Raw genomic sequence first — 19,525 nt, forward strand, 5'->3', positions numbered from 1 at the left:
GTTAAGGCCGGAGCTCCACACACGCATCCTACATGTTAACCAGAGAGGCCTTCCCCAGTTTGCAAATCGCTGAGTTGGTTGTTGCTAAGCATCTGGCTGCACCCCCACACTTCTACCTCCCAGCTCATGTCTCGCAGCTCCTATAAGAGTGTGCTCCCCATCAAAATGGGCACCACCCCAAAAGGTTTACCATCTCAGAGAGTCCCAGTGATCCCACATCACATTGTGCCATTCCAACATGGCGCTGCCAGGTGTCTCCATCAGAATGCCACCCATCAGCGGTACCCCATCAGAAGGGGGGGTAGGGCGGGTTGTTGGGCTGGGCCCCATACACATTTATTAAATCAGTTTGATAAGAGTTTTAGAAAACCAAACAAACTCAAATGGCATCCCCGAGTGTTTACATTCAATTTAGCATGGCAAAGGTGAGTTCTAAATGGCTCATTTAGAACCAAATCGCCCCATTTCTAAGCAATGCCCTCGCCTGAAGTATCCCAGCCGCATCGAACAGGATAGTGTGGGACATTCTTTGTTTCCGCAGAGGCGCCAGAACAGAGCATGATGACTACATACAAAAATAATACAAAATCCATAAGCATAAAATTATCATAGAAATCGTCAATAACACCCCTAGGTCCACTAGGCACACACTAGAACTCGGAACTACATTATAAATGGTTAATTCTTGCTAGTCAATAAGCTTCTCTTGATACAAGCAAACCTAATAAAATTAGAAGCAGCCTTCACAGCCCCAAACGAGGGGCAGCATTTTAAAGCATCACAGGCCGAGTGAGTTAATGGAGTACTTTGCGGTGACCATAATGGCCTAAGCCACTGGAGTCTCTCCGCACGATGGGAAGGGCACAGGAGGAGAAAGTGCACTTCATCTTCAAGTGCATTATGGCACAATGGGCATACAGACGAGGGGCAACCCTTACCCCACTTAGCTGTAAAGTTAGCCAATGGAAGGATACCCAAACGGAACTTTGCATACCAACATGTAAGGGGACAGGGCAGCTGATAGCCCAGAACTTATTGCAACCCTCATTCCTTCTTGAGATGCAGATAAGCCATTGTCTTTCTCCCCTTGAGCAATTATCAATCATCAGACTCCATGCCCATTCCATATAACATTTCTTGACATGTGCTTTATGCCCACCCCCAAACTCAAGCCCTAAACAATGTAACATAGTTCTAGCATGCCTAAACCAGGGTAGGTTCCTGCCACGGGATATCCTGAACAGGATATTAACATCTGGGGGACCCCTCTGGATACACATACCCAAAGTGCCGCCACCCGGAAACACCCAAAAACACAGTGGCACCCAGAAAACGGGGTCTCCCGATAAGCACTGATCAGCACTTTAGCTGTCGCGGCTTGCCTTTTCCCTCTCCTCCCACTAACCTCCCCACCCCTTGGTGTTTCCAGGGCGGAGCATCAAGGGGCTGCGACAATGGCACAAGTCATTATACTTGAACACCATTTTCCATTCATTTACTTCATAACAACATTTCCCCAAAGCAGAACAAGTGGCACTGGAAACATCCGCTGCTGCGCATGCCCACGTGCCTTCTGCTGGCATAATAATGCTCGCACAGGTTGAAGTGGGCGTCTGCTTTTTAAAAAATGCGTTAATGTTCCTATACTTTTATTTCAACAAGACAACATTCCGGAATGGTTTGGTTTTAAAAATAAAAGTGTAAGAAGATGTTGAAACATGCACTTCAGTGCACTGCACACTCCCTTAAATAGCAGGTGTGTGTGTGTGTTTGGGGGGTGATTTGCGTGGAGTGGGAGGGGGCGTGGCGATGGGGTTTGTGGCAAGCGGGAGCAGGTCAGCAGGGAACATAGTTCCAATACTTTTCGTACACTTTGACCACTGAATGCTCGTGTGTTTAACTGAAGGTCTGCTCAGGGCTGGACTGGGAGCTAAATAAGGCCCTGGAAACAATTACTGGGGACCAAAAGAGGCCCTGGAAATAAACTTCAAAGTGGCCCCATATGACTAATTTTCAGCAAGCCCAGTGCTTTTACTATGAGAAAATTTGGAAATACCACAGAAAAGAGGCCCAGGGTGCAGAGGCCCACCAGGAAATCTCCAGAGTTCCCTATAGGCCAGTCCACCCTTGGGTCTGATCCACTGTGGTAGAAGTGTATCAAATAAAGTAGGGGAGCTATGAACCCGGCAGGGGACAGAGTAGGCAGGAATGGAGCAATGTGCAACACATTTCTCAAGAAACAGATCTCATTTTCACTTGAACTGCTATTGAGTGTTAAAGTGGAGAAGGGAGGAAAAAGTAGTGGAACTGTTAAGAGTAAACAAACAAAAACGTAGTGGAACGCCGCTCCCGACTGTTCCTGCTCACTTCGACCACTGCATACGGTGCAGTGTGGCTGTAGTCAACTTTTGGATGAACTGCTCCTTGAGAAAGCGCTGCTCGCGGGGTCTGCAACAGCGACGGTGTCGTCAAAGACTAAACAAATGAAGGATAGTTGTTTTTTATGTTTTCTATGTGGCTGGCCGTTTCTGCTTGTTTTTTCTACACATTCAAATGTTGCCCCACTGTCTCTACAGCCATTGTTAATCTGAACCCCCCTTTGCAGCATCAAAAACCTACACCCCCTAAAACTTCAGACTGGTTTCCTCGCGTCAAGAGATGGCAACACGTGTATGGGCATTCGTGGCTGCAATCAGACGCTATCGTATATGGTTAATAATGTAACACAGTTTTGATCTAGCATGTGCCTTACACAAACGTGCAAACTACACATCCAATTACTAAGGACTCTGATCCAGGGGAGTTGCTAGGTCTGGAAAAGACACGGGGCTAAGCTGCTGGCGGAACTGTCAGGACTGGGGGCTAGCTAGCCTTTCGGTAGTAGTCCCTGAGCTTCTATCCGGGGATACAACCAAAAGATCAGGGGCTATAGCTCCCTTAGCCCCCCCCTAGCAACGCCCCTGCTCTGATCATCGTACAATTGTGACAGACAAACAATAAACACACACCAAACTCTAAAACTACAAGTCGAGCCAGGTTTCACAAACTTTTTTTAGAAATGTAATTTTCACAAATTGTTTGTGCATATAGCGCTACAAACCCTCGGGTATCTGAGCGCTGCTTATTTTCCCACGGTGTGTGGTGCTCGTTTATCAACCTCGGAAGGATGAAAAGCTGAGTTTGGCCCCGCCGGGATTCGAACCCGCATCAGCAGGCTCTGTACGGATGTCAAAGCGAGCGCACTGTGCTATCGGACCGGCTTATTACTATTGCATAGACAACCTTACTGAAACCTTCTTCCCACAGTTCCCGATGTATTCCTATAAATATAAATATGTTCATCTTGCATATTATATGCCAATGTTGCACTCCCTATCTCTTTCTCTGCACTCTTTCTCTATCCCTCCCTTTCAGTCTCTCTTTCTCTACTCTGCTCCCCTCTCTCTCTGCGGGCAGGAGTCATATTGTCCGGTAAGCATCTGTAAGAGCCACCCAGCCGTTGCTGACAGCAATGCCACCAGAGAAAATGCAGATATATCCTAAGGGCATGCTGCGCTTGTTTTAAAATGAAGTGATTAAAATATATATATATATATATATAAATATATATTTCATTTTGCTAACATTGTAAAGTGGCTCCTTTTATTTATTTTTTAACCTTTATTTACACAACATCCATAACAAATCCCAATACAATCAGCGTATATCAAATAACACATGAAAATAAAAACACATGAAAAGCACAACATTTTACACAGTACTATGTACACAGCGAGATATACAATACCCTAAATCCCAAACATCTCAAATACATCTCTCAATTACCCCCCCACCCAACAACTATAATGTCAATTTAAAACAACTGCAAAAATCTACCCCATATTTTCTCAAACAAAGCCAATTTACCAAGTCTCCTATACATCACTCTCTCCATATTTGCCAATTCATGCATCTGAGACCACCATGTCTCCACATTCAATGTCAAAGCATTCTTCCAGTTCCTCAATATAATTCTTTTACCAGTCATTGCCCCTCTGAACAACCACTTCTTCTCACTTTGAGTGAGATCATCCAAAGACTCATCACTCCCCAATATGATCACACTAAAATCCAAGACCGGGAGACCAACAATCACTTCATCACACACACATCCAATCTCACCCCAAAACAGTCTCACCAGCCTACAATCCCTTAGCAGATGTTCCATCGTACCAATCTCACATGAACATCTCCAACAATCTGCACTCTCCAACAACCCTCTGTTACACATTCTCTCAGGCGTCCAATAAATTCGATTAAGAATTTTAATCTGTCTCGATCTTTCCGTGAGTCCCAGCGAGCACAACTTCACATTCATACACATGTTTTGCCATAAGCCCTCTGTGATATCCAATCCGATTCTCCTGCCCCATTCCTCTCTTAAAGAATCATTCCCCTGATAACACGACACAAATGCTTTATACAGGCGACTGGCTAGTCCGCCACCCGAACCCACCAAATTCCTTGCAAACAGATCCAATGCAATTTTCCTCTCCAAATCCACAACTCCATTCGCACGTTTAAGCTTCACAAAATCAGAGGGTCTAAAGTTTTCAATACCATATTGTTGCTGCAATTCACTTGCATTCATCCAACGACCATTTGTAAACAGATCAGCAACCCACCGCAACCCACCTCACCCCACCCAGAAACTAATCTGCCCAAAAGACCACCTTGCCATCTATTTTGATAGCAGGATTTAGCCACATCGAGGCACCGGGCTCCCCCAAAGCGTCCACCTTCAAATAACGACACAAGCCCTTCCAGCCGCTCCTCATGTTATCCATCAGCAAATCATGTCCACAACTCTGTCTAGAGACCGAAGTCAACACAGCTCTTGGAGTAAGAGGCCCATGGAAACTGGTTTCAGCCTCTACCCAGACATCCTGCAAGTCCTCCATAAATGGAACCAAAAATTCTGAAAAGAAAGCCAGGTGGTATGCCCTGAAAGTGGCTCCTTTTAGAACTGTACAAAGTTCATTCCTTTTTAATGATCACTTCCAGTATATAGTGTAGACATAAATAGAATGTTACTGAGCAAAGCACAAAAGCACATTGTTAAAAAATGAGGATAATTATGTGATTTTTTTCTGATAATTATTCCAAGATGGACAGTGTGGCACACTCCTATTACAGCTTCTCGAAATAACCTTTCTGAGAAGGGGGAAGGGAACAAACAGAACCAGTGAGAGTTCCTGGCTGCTGCTTTTCATAAAAATCAAGAACATTTTGGGAACATGAGAAGGCCCACAGAACTTTATATTTGACAAATGTGTCTGTTTTAAAACAGTTGTGTGCTTACTTATTTAAATGTTAATACCGTGCCTAAGTTCAGTTTCTAAGCACCGATCTGGGAATCAAACCTCTATCGCTCTGTGTAGTGTTGCTTCCAACACCAGCACATTTCCCCTGTGCTATCCCTCCGCTCACAGAGGAGAGCTTGAATTGCTCCTGGGCTTGGTGCTCATTTCATTTTTCCCAACCCTCACCCTAAAATGTAAATGTTAGGAACTCATTTGGAAATGCTCAGTGGTAAAATTGTTTGGATGTGAGAATGCACTGGCCGTGACTTCTTTCATTACATTGATATCCTAGAGTCTTTTGCTTCCATAGAATTTTAGGAGAGTAGGGGCTGGGTCTCAGTGTGAGCAGTCCCCAATGTTACTACATCCATTGGGAACTATATACCTGGGATGTACTGTACGTGTGCCAGAAAATTCAGAAATCTGTTTACGCCTGTGCATCCTCTCCTGACACCGTAGGAGCGTAGCGCCGTTGGGGATTCCGAGTCCTCTTGCAGTGCATAGTGTCTTCAAGAATTGTACTGCACTTAAGGAATTCTGGGGACATGCACACACAGAAACATGGTACATAGTTTCAACAGTGATATTCCTGCATGTGCAGGTCCTTCCTAACCATGGCATCTGCCAGCGACTGCCTGGCACCCCTTTTATTTTCAGTAGGCCTAATCTGGGCGTTCCAAAATGCCTCCAAGGCTCATGATTGGGAAGAAATTCAAGGTAGCCTGTAGGATGGAAGATGGCACAATATACTTTTGAGACTTTGGGGGAATAACGTCATGCCAACCATTTCCGGATTGAGCAAAGGGGAGCTCTGCAGATATACCTTCGACACCCCGTGCAAAAGGGAGAGCCTCCTCTGCCCGAGGGATGCAAAACCTGGCGTAAACAGGGCATCAGGGACACTTGCTCACAAAGGTGATCCTCCACAAGTCGGTCGATTAAAACGGTGTACTAAGGTGGATTTAAAGGTCCTTTTAAAAGTGCCACTCCAATGGTTCAAGGTTTGAAGACATCGTGTTAACATTATACGCTGCACCATGGTCCACGGTTCTCCACGGCACATAGTTTTGGTCTTGCGTGTACCTAGCTCTGCTCCCACTTATCTTATCTTCCTGGATAGGGCTTAGTTCTACACCTTCTAGTTAAGACATCCCTTTTAAGCTTCGGTTCCCATTTCATCGTATCTTCAATTTAACAATGGGCGTTCCCAACCTTACCTTATAATTTACCGCCCCGCCAACCTTGGAATGGGGCGGTAATTTTCCATCTCACCATGGCGGATCCGGTAAATTACTGGCGTTAACCATGGCGCTAATAGGCTAATCGGGCATCTGAGCATTGGTTATTATTACCCACGGTGTGTGGTGCTCATTTATCGACATGGGACGAATGAAAGACTGAGTTTGGCCCTGCCAGGATTCGAACCCCCGTCGGCAGGCTCTGCACAGATGTCAAAGCAAGCACTCTACTCGCTGTGCTCTCTAACCGGCTGTGAGAATCGTATCCCGCCATAGTGAGAACACGCCCTTCAAGAGTTTTGCCCAAGCAGAAGGTGACCCATGAAAGTGTGCCCACATCAGAGCGCCCCACCATCAAGAGGAGGACCTATGGCAGCGTGCCCCAATCAGAGTCTGCTTCACCTGGAGCCTCATGCAGCGGTTCATTGGTGAGAGTTAATGTCAGTCACACCTCCCCATCACTTTAAGAAAAATAAATAAAAGCTTCTTCCCTACACTTGAAAAGATCACACAGGCCAGATGGCAAGTACTCGAGACTGGATTAAAGAATGCCAGAGGTGATCCACAAAACCAAGAATGTTGAGGAGAAAAACAGCCCAGCGGAACTAGCCTCAAAGTCAGTGGCCCTGAACCACAACACACCTTAACCACTATATGGCTGATAAAATGAGGAGCTGCCATCTGTTGGTGGCAAAAGCTAGTGTGCAAGGGTCCGGGTGACGCACGACCCCCATATCTATGATAACGCCCCACTCACTACTCGGACCTCAGCTTAGCCCTCCTGTATCCTCTTCACTTTGCTACTTGTATGTTCACCTTAATTTGAATACATTTTAATGCATGTTTACATTTACTTAGCTTCTCATATAATTCATATATGATGTACAGAAACTACTCGACATGGCACGTTTCTGTTCAACTACATGTGAGTGTTGAACATTCCTGATGAATGATATGATGAGAAGCTATGTACATAAAATGTGAAGGAGAATCATAGTAGGGTTGCAGTAGGGAAACATAAATAAATATTATTTTTGAAATTGTATATGTATGTTATGTTTCCTTGTATGACTCGCCGTTTAAGAATCATGTCTACTTTATGTTGATGCCATTAAAAGTGAATGTTGTGAATGTAAACAATGTAATATTTGAATCACTAACATAAATGAAATTTGGCAACTCAGGATTGAAGTCACAAATACAAGTGGATCTTGTGTCTGTTGTTTCCAGAAAAATTTTTGGCTATGTGTTTTGTCACAAACCAGATGGTATAAATACGCAACAACTTATCTGTAGTTTATAAGGTTTTGTATTTCAGCTGGTGAACGGGTAACCAATGATAATAACGAATAAATGTGAACAAATCACTTTTTTACTGAATAGAAAATACTGAAAAAACACTGATTTTTTTATTTAAAGTATGCGGGTGTGGTAATGGATTAAAACGGGTGGGGAGGGAGTTGAGCTATAATCATGGAGAAAAGAGGGGTGCTTGGGACCCCCCAAATAAAATTAAAAAATATTTTTGTTCAATTCACATAGAACCGGTGGGCGCCCACTCCATATCATTTGTAAGCAGGATGGCGCGGGCATTTCAGATTTGCGATTTAGAGGGTGTACAATAGATCCAGGTTTTAGGTGGGTGGCAGAAACAGTGAAATGTGTATCACCTTTCAGCGTTACACACCACGAAGATGCACGAGGTGGGATGTGTCGTGATTACCAATACGATGACTCTCTCCTCTGCACCAACAAACAATAGAATGCAGCTATACCCCTCAATGAATTCAGCCTAGCTCTCATCTACGAGCACCACTCCCGCTAGAATGCCGTTACCCCCAAGCCAAATCGGCCTGGCTGCCCACATACTGGTGATCTCACACAACCTCCACACCCCTCCTAGCATAAGAATGCAGCTACCCACCACGGAAATGTGGCCTGGCTGCCCACATACTGGTGATCTCACACAACCTCCACACCCCTCCTAGCATAAGAATGCAGCTACCCACCACGGAAATGTGGCCTGGCTGCCCACATACTGGTGATCTCACACAACCTCCACACCCCTCCTAGCATAAGAATGCAGCTACCCACCACGGAAATGTGGCCTGGCTGCCCACATACTGGTGATCTCACACAACCTCCACACCACTCCTAGCATAAGAATGCAGCTACCCACCACGAAAATGTGGCCTGGCTGTCCGCATACTGAGTGCCCCCAAGCACTACTTACCACTCTACTCTCTGCACTGACCTGGACCATGGTCCCCCAGGGCATTCAACCCATAGTGCTTTGAGTTCATACCAATGGTAAAAAAGGCGCTATACAAATGCCCAATAACATAACATAACATTAGGACGTGATTAAGACACTGAGCCAGATATCGGGTAGACTTTATGCAGACACTGATCTAAGATACCTGGAGACCCGGGGGTATTCCCCAGACAAGGATGTCAAATTGTCTCGGGAGGATAGCTCAGGGGCAACGCGCTCACATTGGAAGTAAGATGACGCAAAGACACGCAGGGTCGATCCCTGGGTCCGCACTTAGAAACCTCTGGATATGAAGTGTGTTATAAATAAGCAATTACAATTAGATGAAACATCTCTGAAACCTTTTTCCACCTTAGTCTACTACAGAAGCAATTGAACTAAGTGAAGCGCCACCTTTTTTTCCACAGTTACAATATTTTACACGTTCTAGGCAAACTCTATCTGCTCATTTAGTCCTTATTTGGTGAACTCCCGCAAAGTGACAAGAAATCCACCCGGTTATTCACCCCGCACTCCATGCAAGAGTACGGCATACTTTGGAAACTTGTCTCCCATGAATTAAAAATTATGATAATTTATTACGTTTTCTTCCAGTATTAACCAAACAAAGTCTGAATATGTGTTATGTCTGCGCTGGATAAGCCCATGGGTTCCCACTGGGTACTTGTACACTGCATTCTTGCTTAGTCACCCAGGGGTCAGGGACTCTAGGGAATGACCCCCTGAACCCTTGACTCGAAACCAGAGCAACGTCAGAAAGAAATTACCTCATGCCCCCAAACTCTGCGGGTGATGCCACCTGGGGCCGAAGTGATGGGCAGAGGCGGATCAGGATGGGATAACTGCCATGCTTCCCTTATCAGGGGCTCGGACAAAAATTGGGAAATGCCCCTTCACCCTATAACCAATAAACAGAGAAGAGAGAGAGAGCGAGAGAGAGGGAGAGAGAAAGGGATAGAGGGAGGGAGATTGAGAGAGAGAGAGAGAGAGAAAGAGAGAGACACAAAAGGGCATGACCACTTTGCCACCCCCTTCTGAGTCCAGGTATGGTGCCCACTCTCCATGCTGTCAATATATATGGGTTCCATGTGTTAATATCCCTGCAAAAATAACCCGATACAAAAATATCGCCATATTTTTGCTGCGATATTGACCCATGGACCCTGCAGGGGACACCCCCGCAACGCCTGCAGTATTTTAAAAGGTGCGGGGGACACCCCCGCAACCACAAAATATCCCCCCCCCCAAAAAAATATCGCCTAAGGCGAGACAAACGGATATTTTTGGTGCGGATATTTTGTAGGGATACCCATATATGGGGTTAAAGCGGCAACTCTCACCGGTTTATTGTGGTTGGCAGATGTTCTCGGTCACAGGGCAGATGTGTGATTTACAAATACCAATCAACATACACATGAAATAACATACACGCTGTGTCTTGACATTAGACACATGTTTAAGTATGTCACTGATTCCAGGTGTGTATTAGGTGACTTGCAGTTACAATAACGAAGTTGCCCAAACACCACATCATAAACTCGGTCTGAGACATTAAATGCCGGGGCTCAGAAAGAAGTGCCAGGGCTGAGCCCTGGCAAACACCCCCACAAATGAAGCACTGTTGGTAGCAGAGGCAATCCCCATGGCAGAGACGGAAGAGAATCCTTCCCTCTGCCCCCACCCCGAAACAGGAGTGAGTGTCACCCCGTGGCGAGCTTTGAATGTGGCACCCCACTGGTGTAATGTCAAACAGGACCTCCCTCCGCTTTCCCTCAGGACATGCAATGGCGCAAGTTGCAACCCCTTGAAACCAGAGGCATTGAAGTGAATCTACATGAGAACAGAGACCCCACACCCCTCCCTCCTCCTCCTAATTCCTTCAGGAATGGGGGTTGGGGCAGCGGTTCGTCGCTTTAATCATCTGCCCAGTCTCTGAAGCGATACACAATGAACACCTTCTAAGCCAGGACGCCGGCTGCCGCTGCCCGGCGCGTGGTGGCCGCGACGCACGCCATCCATCTCCCTGCTCCGGTTCTGTCAGGCGGTCAGCCGCCTCTAGCCCCCCCCCCCCCTCTATCGCGGGGTAAAAATAGCGAAACCGCCTCTGTGCCTGCCTTTCTGTGTTTTCTCTGCCACTCGCCTGCCTTTTGGACTGCCAAGTCCCCAAAGGCATTGCACCTGCACAGTTCCCTACAACGCCCCCTGCGGAAGGAGTGAGCTTGCACGCCATTGCCCCCCCCCCTACGCCATTTCTAAAACGGTAACCTGCACGAAGATGGGCAGGGCTACAGGCCACAGCAGTGCAGGCCCCCCTCACACATATTATGGGCACGTATTGGGCAGCAGCAGGGCTGGTATCCCTTGCAGACAGAACGGGCACATCAGAGGTATATTAATTATATCAAATGTTCAGTTTAAAAAACAAAAAACAATTTCTAAAAAATAAAGTCGCAAAAAGAGAGTCGATGGTGTGTGCATACAGTGCAAGTTGTAAAAGTAGAACTTTACAAACAAAAACGTCACAACATGCCTTTTAGTCCAGCCCTGCATCCACCCACCCATCGCCTCGACATCAGCCGATGAGGTGGACCCTTAAAACTCAGTCCCCTCAATGTACAACTGATTGCCCTCTTTTTTATAATGATCAAACATTGTATGTGCAGGTATGCATGCATGAGCACAGATTCATATAGCACCGAACGAGCTGTGAAGCAAGGAAGCCGCACGACGAGGGGGAATGCCGATCCGGCATGCTTTCTTTTCTCTGCAGATTGGTTGCAGCGTTATTTCTCCAGCGTTTTATTTTTTACCTGTAACCGGGGCAAGCAGTAGTGAGTAGTCTCACGCACATACTCCCTGCAGGAAGAGCATGAGCAGTAGAGATGGGTTCCTCGCAGAGAGAACGTGTTCGGCACGGTTCGAAAGACACGCCATTTCCAAACACAAGGCGGTGCAAAACAGGCCACAGTCAGAGGGAGAACTGGAACAACACAATATGGAACTTCTGTGAGGGGTGAATGTTCTCACCTGCACTCAGGCAGCTCCGGCTATATACTCGGCAATAGCCACAATGATGTGAAAAGCGTCAAAGAGAGGTCACGTAAAATGAAGCCGAATGCTTCAAAGGTCAAGGAGAACACTCCCGGGACTGTGAAAACGGCTGTACAACGCAGTGGAAATAATAACAATACAAAAGAAAAGCAGTGTAACTCAGTTTCAGTTAGACTGGGGCCAGAGGATTACCCAGGCCTGTGCACATCCCATCCTTGCCCTTCCTTTCACCAGCAGCAATCCTAGGGCACAATTCACCCCAGTCCAAAGGACAGCATGAAGGGAGTGTGATGTCGCACAGTACGCCTGCGTGTAGCACTCCACGGTCATGTGACCATAATTAAAGAGGCGGGGCATGACAAAAATAAAAGGCAGCATGTGTTTAACGTCTTAACTGTCTGGGAGTGCTTTATTTCATGCACCACTGTGAGTGCTGCCCATGAGGCAAGATTCTACACTGGCAACAAGTTTGCGGTTCTATACCCGCGCACGCTTGCACCGCGCGCCATGCGGAGTGAAGAGTTCCATGTTATATCCCGCCGACATCGCGGAGGAGTGAGATGCCAGGCTGTGGGAAGACCGCACACAAGGGATTGCATTGCGCCCCTGCCGCGCTGCCGTAAAGTGCACCATTCGCCGCCCGTGCCAAGCAACCACTGCTGTGCATAGGCTTTCACTATGAGCTGCAGTCACAAAGATAAACTCAACCGTATCACTATCAACGTCATAGATGCAGAGGCAACTTGCGGTTGCATCCTGAGGTTCCAATTATGGGGCTCTTACATATCCTTTACCGCCTGGTGGCTGGTAAGTACATGTCACCAGCAGCCATGATTGAAGCAAGTTTAACGTCACTATTCAAAGGGATCGGAAAACTGAAAGGATGCCATATACGACTGCACATTGACACCTCAGTCTAACCGGTTGCTCAACACTTCAGGGTCATCGCATACCCTTCAATATACAGAACCAGGTTGAGAGAGAACTGCAGGTGCTCAGTGATGCTGACATAACTGAACCAGCCACAGGTCCCACCCGATGGGTCTCGCCAGTCATACCGGTTCAAAGGACAGTCCCGGAAGGGCAAATACGCCTCTGCGTCAATATGCGTGTCCCTCATAAGGCAATATTAAGGGAACACCACCAGTCTCCATGCATCACCAATATGAGCCACCTGCTAAATGGTGCCCGAGTTTTCTCAAGATTCGAGCTGAATCAGGGGTACCACCAGGTAATTATGAGTGAAGAATCCCAATACATCACAACGTTCACGACACACCTGGGGTTGTTCCAATATAAGACACTGAACTTCGGCATCTCTTCAGCGGTGGAGATATTACAGGAAGAGATTAGAAAAGTCATATGCCACATACTGCACTGTATTAACTATAGTGACGACATCCTTATTTTCGGAAGATCACAAGAAGCCCATGACACCACTCTGCTGATAGCCTGTAAAGTATTAGACAAAGCCAATTTAACACTCAATAAAGAGAAGTATGTGCTCAACAAAACTATGTTAAAATTCTTCAGACACATATTTTCTGAAAGGGTCGTGGAACTAGATCCAGACAAAATCAAAGCTATAACCGAGGCCCCACATCCAGTGAATGTGGCGGCTCAGGTCGGCTCATTTCTAGAGCTTGCAAGTTATTGCGCACAATACCTCCCTGCCTTCACCTACACCAGCGGCCCGCTAAGGAACCTGACGAAAAGGGACCATAAGTTCACACGGGGGTCTGAGCATCAGGAGGCTTTCGCCAGGATGAAAAGGGACATTGCTGCGGCAGTAGACATGTCATATTTTGACCCTAATTTACACACCGATCTGACAGTAGATGCAAGCCCAGTAGGGTTGGTGCCATTCTGGCTCAACACTCTGGAAGTGACCATGCCATATGCCAGCAAAAGCCTGACAGAACCCGAACTACGACATTTGCAGGCTAAAAAGAAAGAAAGCCTTACCCTTGTGCTGTCGTGCGAACATTTCAACTTATTTCTCTATGGAAAGCCTTTTACCATCATTAAAGACCACCAGGCTCTGGTTATGATATATGGCAAGCCAACAGCCCAACAGCCCAAAAGCCTCCACGAATCGCTGGTGGGATTTACGCCTACCAGAATACTGGTTCAACATAATACACAAACCGGGTAAAGATTTCCTGTCCCGCCATCCTCTGACAGGCCACAGGTGACCAATAACCGTGCTGATGGATTCATCAACTACAAAGTACAACATGCAATACCACCGACAATCACGCTGGAACAGCTAACACAAAGAACAGCTGAAGATCCGATATTGGAACTAGCAGTGTCCTGCATTTGAGGCGGTAGATGGCATTTGGCTGAAAGCGCTGCATTGTCCAACCCAGACAAACTTCTGAGGACACTAGCAGGAGTGAAAGACAAGTTGTCCATCACCACGTCTAACCTTATTCTCAAGGGAGACATGATAACAACACTGGCTCCAATACAGCAATTGGCAGTGGCTGTAGCACACGAGGGCCACAAAGGGATCGCATTAACCAAAAGGTCGCTAAGAAAGAGGGTATGGTTCCTTGGTATGAACCACATGATCGAGAACACACTCCATTCTTGTCACATATTCCTTAGCTCACAACCTAACACCCTCCCTGAGCCTTTGCAGATGACACCAATACCTGACCAAGTCTCGGAGGAAGTGGCCATTGATTTCTTCGGGCGCCTTTGATCGGGCGGCTAGATTCTAGTGGCGCTAGATGAGCACTGCAGATTCCCAGAAGTCAAAATCTTACAGTAAACGGCAGCTACAGAAGTGATTCACACACTAGACTGCATATTGCCATCATATGGCATCACAAAAGTAGTGAAATCTTATAATGGACCTCCATTCACAAGTGTGGATTTCAAAGAGTTTGTACAATGTATGGGTTTTTGTCACAGGAAAATCACCCTGCGGTGGCCCCAGGTGAATGGTACCATCGACCGTGTATAGCCAATATCAATACAGCAGTGCAGGTGTCAAATATCAAACACAAACCCATAGAGCAGATGATCTACCAACTTCTGAGGGACTATCGCAACACACCACACAGCTCAACAGGAGCGTGCCCGGCGGAAGTGATGTCAGGTTGCTCGATATGCACAAAATGCTCCTCAACACCGACCAGAGAAGAACGGACGCGACGCGTGTGATCAGGAAGTTAGAACAAGGGATAAAGAAGCGAAAAGTGAAATTGAAAGATTATACAGACCTCAACCTAAGAGCTTGGGGGCCCCAGTTTAAAAAAACTGTCACGCACAAGGCAAGGCCACTGTTCGACCTGCGACCACTGGTCATAACGAGCAGAAAAGGACCCATGGTCACAGCTACTCGAGCAGATAGCAAAAGTAGCGAATATGAGGAAGAAAGACAGGAGGAATCGGGATACACCAGGGATGAGAAAGAGTCAGCTTAAGAGGGGAACATCAACCCAGAAGAAGGAAGGACCAAAAGAAGGACAGCCAAGAACGGATGGGCGATGCTCCTGACCCATCAAACGACCAAGGAGATGGATGGAACGAATGGGGTAGAACATTATTATTTTGGGGGGAGATGTGATGTCGCACTAAGGACAATACGGCTGCATACAGCACCCTGCATTCATGTGACCATAATTAATGAGGCTGTGCATGACAGAAATAAAAGGCAGTACGTGTTTAACGTCTTAACTGTGTGGACGTGCTTTATATGGTGCACCTTTGCGAGCGCGCCCCATGAGGCAAGATTCTATAGCGAGCAATTATACATTATAATTGTTCCTTTAAAGAACGCTTAATACCAGGAGTGGTTTCTAAGCGTGGGATTCGTACCTGTGTTGCGCTGCGTTGTCTTGCTCCCAAGACACACCCGTTGCCCCAGAGCTGATATCCTTCCTCCCCTTAGTCAGGTTCCAGTGGTACAAATATCCCCCAATAGGGCCAAACAAACCCCCAAGACGTCACACTGCACACAAATTACCCTCACGGAGCACTCACCAAGGCCACAAACTGCTCCAAACAGACTCTCGCTAGTACACAAAGGGACCCTCTCACACCACACAAATGGCGCGTGTAGACCCTCAGACAGCGAGCAGCAAGACATCCTCAAGTAGCTCTCTACTGCTCCTCCTCTGCTCTCTCCGTGCTTAGCACTGGGTGCGCCACCGTGGGCCCTGCACACTCTCGGCGTGGGCTCTGAATAAATCCCCAGGCCATCTCGCGCTATTCTCCTGGTGGACACAGGTGACTGCAGGAAGATCCCGCCCTCTATTCTGCCCCCGCCCCTTCCTCCCAGCCGCATCTCCCACCATCTCAGGTGCCCGTGAAATAAACATCCTGGCGATCAGCCTCCCCGTCCCATCGCCGGCCTCCATTATGAGTTTTCACCCCAGAATCCAGCGCAGGCGTCATGGAGAGGGTGGGGGCGAGGATGTAAACACACAGCTGCCTTCAAGCTTCACTGACTCGTGGGGCGACACCAGAGCGCGCTCCGTTTCATGGCAGAGCCTTTTCAAGCAGGACCTGAAAGCGGCTCAGCAGCCCAGGCCCTAGGAGTGCGGGCAGTGAACGGGGAAGGCTGCAAGAGGGGAGGGGGGCAGGAGTTAAGGTTACACAGATTTATGTTTAAAGTTCTCCAGGATTTGTCTGTAGGGCCATGCAATGAATTGAGAACTTAGAAGTATCCCATTAAATCATTGTTTTCAAATTAAGGAGCGGGTGGCGTGTTTCATTGATACGATTGGTTATTTATAACGCGCTTAATACCCAGAGGTTTCTAAGCGCGTAGCCGGGGATTAAACCTGTGTTGCTCTGTGTCGTCTTGCTTCCATTTTTCATAGTCTCTATGCTAGTATTAATAGGACCGGGGCTACTTTTGGGCCGGTTGGGAGCACTGTCTGGTCACCCCTCTCACCTGACACTGCCCAAGCAGCCTCTTCACTCAGCCTGGCTTTTCTGGAAGCCTCTTGCAATGAATCGCCCCCCCCCCCCTTTTCGCTTCTAATCTACTCTCTCTTCCCTCAGCACCGCATCCTGATAGTCGGGCCCAAGAGCTGCTATGCAGCAGTCGTTACTGCGTGACTGAGAACACAATATGCAAATCGCTCAGTTGTATATTACTAAAGAAAGAAACCTAAAATGCTCCTACACAAAACACGAACCCCTACATCAGGGGTGCAACAAGGGGCAGAGGGAGAAAACTAGTAGATTGTACATGAACCGTATAAGGCATAGGATCTCATCTAGGATACCGCCCAACTTTATTTGTGTTAGTGCCCACCCATCTGGCGGTATTACCGCCGGATCATGGTTGGGTGCTAACCGTTACTCCCCATTCCCGATTTGAGCCCAATGGGGAATTTTTGACGCAATTACTGTGCGCTAATACCGCCGGCGGTAATTGCAATGAAAATGTTCATGTTCCCGGCGTATTTACCCCATATCTGAGCTAGTAGTAAACACACCAGACTCATGATCGGGCTGACCCTTAAATGCAGAGGTAACGCTGCATTCACGGTCTACCACCCTACTCGTGATGAGGCCCATAGTCAATATGTTTCTTTTATTTATATACAGGAAGGAATTATGCTATTTTGATCACAAAAGAATGTACAACAGATAAGAAATCAGGTTTGATGGGAAGCAGTGAGCTTCTTACTATGGGGTGAGTTTGAGGGACTTTCTGACCAGGTTGCAGAGGGGAATAAATGGAACAGTCACCGGGGACAGTACACGGGTGGCCGTACAAAGATTAAGAAATAAGTGCAGGTAGCAGAGGCGTAGCCAGGATTGTCTAAGAAGCGGGGCCTGAAACTTATGTAGGTCGGCCCACGGCAGTGACATCAACAGCGGTAAATGCCCACAAAGCGCTGCTGAGTGGGCATTTCCAGATTTGGGGTGGGCGTTGCCCGCTCAGGCCATACCCTGTCTACGGCTCTGGCAGGCAGGATGTACGGCCAGCTGTTTTAGGGATGTGAAAAGGGTGGATAAAGCACTAACGTGGAAGCAAAGGAAGTGAGGGGCAGAGGCAGGTTAGAGGCAAGGGAAAAAGGTTACCCAGAAGGCAGACGGGAGGTAGGATAAGAGGGTAGCGCAGAGGTGAGGCGGTAGGATTTTAGACTGGTGAGTTAAAAAGCCAGATCTCCCACCTAACAAGATTTCCTAAGAGCTTGTGTATAATGTCTAACACTAGACACGCACTTCAAGGTGTGTGTTGCAACCTACAGTAGCGAGCGCTGCAACTAGCACAAGCTACTGGGCGTTTGCCACAGAAAAAACACATGCCTCCTTTCAACTGAACCAAGTAAGCCTTCTCAAATCGTTTTCGGGAATTGACTGGCTGTGCTTTTCTTTTATAAAATCACTATTATTGTGTTTTAATGGCAAATGTCAGTGAATAATTGTAAAGGCCTGCAGCTCTTTTTTTATTACTGACTGGCGGTTCGAGGCTTTTAATTCTTTCCGAGTGAAGCAAGCAGGGTGTCATTATGAAAACACCTCTGCAACGCACCCATGCTTGTTAGAGCCAGACATGCTCAACAACGGCTTGTGAAGAGTTAGCTGTGCAATGCTTCTGTCACCCCTCTTGAAAAAGCTTCACCCCTCAACTTTCTGCAAGCAGCCAGCACCTACCTTTTTCCACCAGGCTCTCAGCTAACCTAGTTCGCACCTCAGTAGGTAGGGGATCGGGACATTCGCCATCTCCACCTTGTCTAAGGTGCCCTAACGCCATGCTATGATATTATGTATGATAGGTTGTTTCTAAGTGCGGACGCGGGGATCGAACCTGTGTTGCTCTGTGTCGTCTTACTTCCAAGGCGAGCACTTTGCCCCTGAGCTATCCTCCCGAGAAATTGCATGTTGGTGATCTAATAATACACTACTCTCATTCTGGGGCCATTATCTAGCATCTCACACTACAAGGGAAGGGGTTCTCCTCAAGGTGCCTTTAAAACAGAGGATGGGATTGAAATCTTATGACAGGGACCTTACCTTGGCACCATGGGGATGGCACGGCGAGCTGTGGCCCGGAACCGCAGCGTGCCACTCTCATCTGGATACCCTTGGATACAGCGTGAAGCTCTTTCCACCTGGGCTCTGCAGACACGTTGGATACAGCCCTCCCCCCAAGGACCAGCCCTCGGGGGACGGGGCGCATGCACAACGCCTTCCCGCGTAGGAGCCACCGGACACATATACACCATGACTGTTTCCAGAGCCCTGACACACACGGGATCCACTCCCCCCCCCCGAGGGTCCCTACCCAACAAGAGGCTGTCCCCTCCAATTGTGCTCCAAACACACTGCGCTCATATATTGCTGGTTTCCCCCCACCCCCACCAGTGGCTCCTAAACAGACAGGTGGTGTCATTGTCAATTCTCTCTCACACATACAAGAGAAAAGGCTGCGTGTGGCCCTCACACACAGAACGAGGGTGGTCGGTACACATGTACATGCGCGCGCCTCCTTTGGACCCTCACATATATAGCATGGGGCTGCTGTGGCCATAAAGGGCCACTAAGGCGCCCTACTGTGCTACCCTCTCACCGAAGAGGGCCCCCGAGCCAGGGGCGCTAGCCGTGCACACAGAACAATCCCTTCACACACAGACAAGGCAGGT

General features: G+C 47.5%; 1 protein-coding gene across 3 annotated transcripts in view; it reads right to left on the reverse strand.

The window, feature by feature from the left end:
* The window catches only part of LOC138569160 (serine/threonine-protein kinase SBK1-like), an 849,071-nt gene that overhangs the window by 183,359 nt on the left and 646,187 nt on the right, over positions 1 to 19,525 (reverse strand). Inside the window, exon 1 of one of the 3 annotated variants that reach the window (XM_069646880.1) lies at positions 18,897 to 19,037. The exons of the other annotated variants lie outside the window; for them this stretch is intronic. Coding sequence (XP_069502981.1) covers positions 18,897 to 18,907 — 11 coding nt within the window. The 5' untranslated portion in view covers positions 18,908 to 19,037. Of the gene's footprint in view, positions 1 to 18,896; positions 19,038 to 19,525 lie in introns of those variants that run through there. 3 annotated transcript variants of the gene reach the window in all.

The sequence above is a fragment of the Ambystoma mexicanum genome, chromosome 2q (assembly GCF_040938575.1).
Source record: "Ambystoma mexicanum isolate Mex_15411 chromosome 2q, UKY_AmexF1_1, whole genome shotgun sequence".
NCBI classification, from domain to species: domain Eukaryota; kingdom Metazoa; phylum Chordata; class Amphibia; order Caudata; family Ambystomatidae; genus Ambystoma; species Ambystoma mexicanum.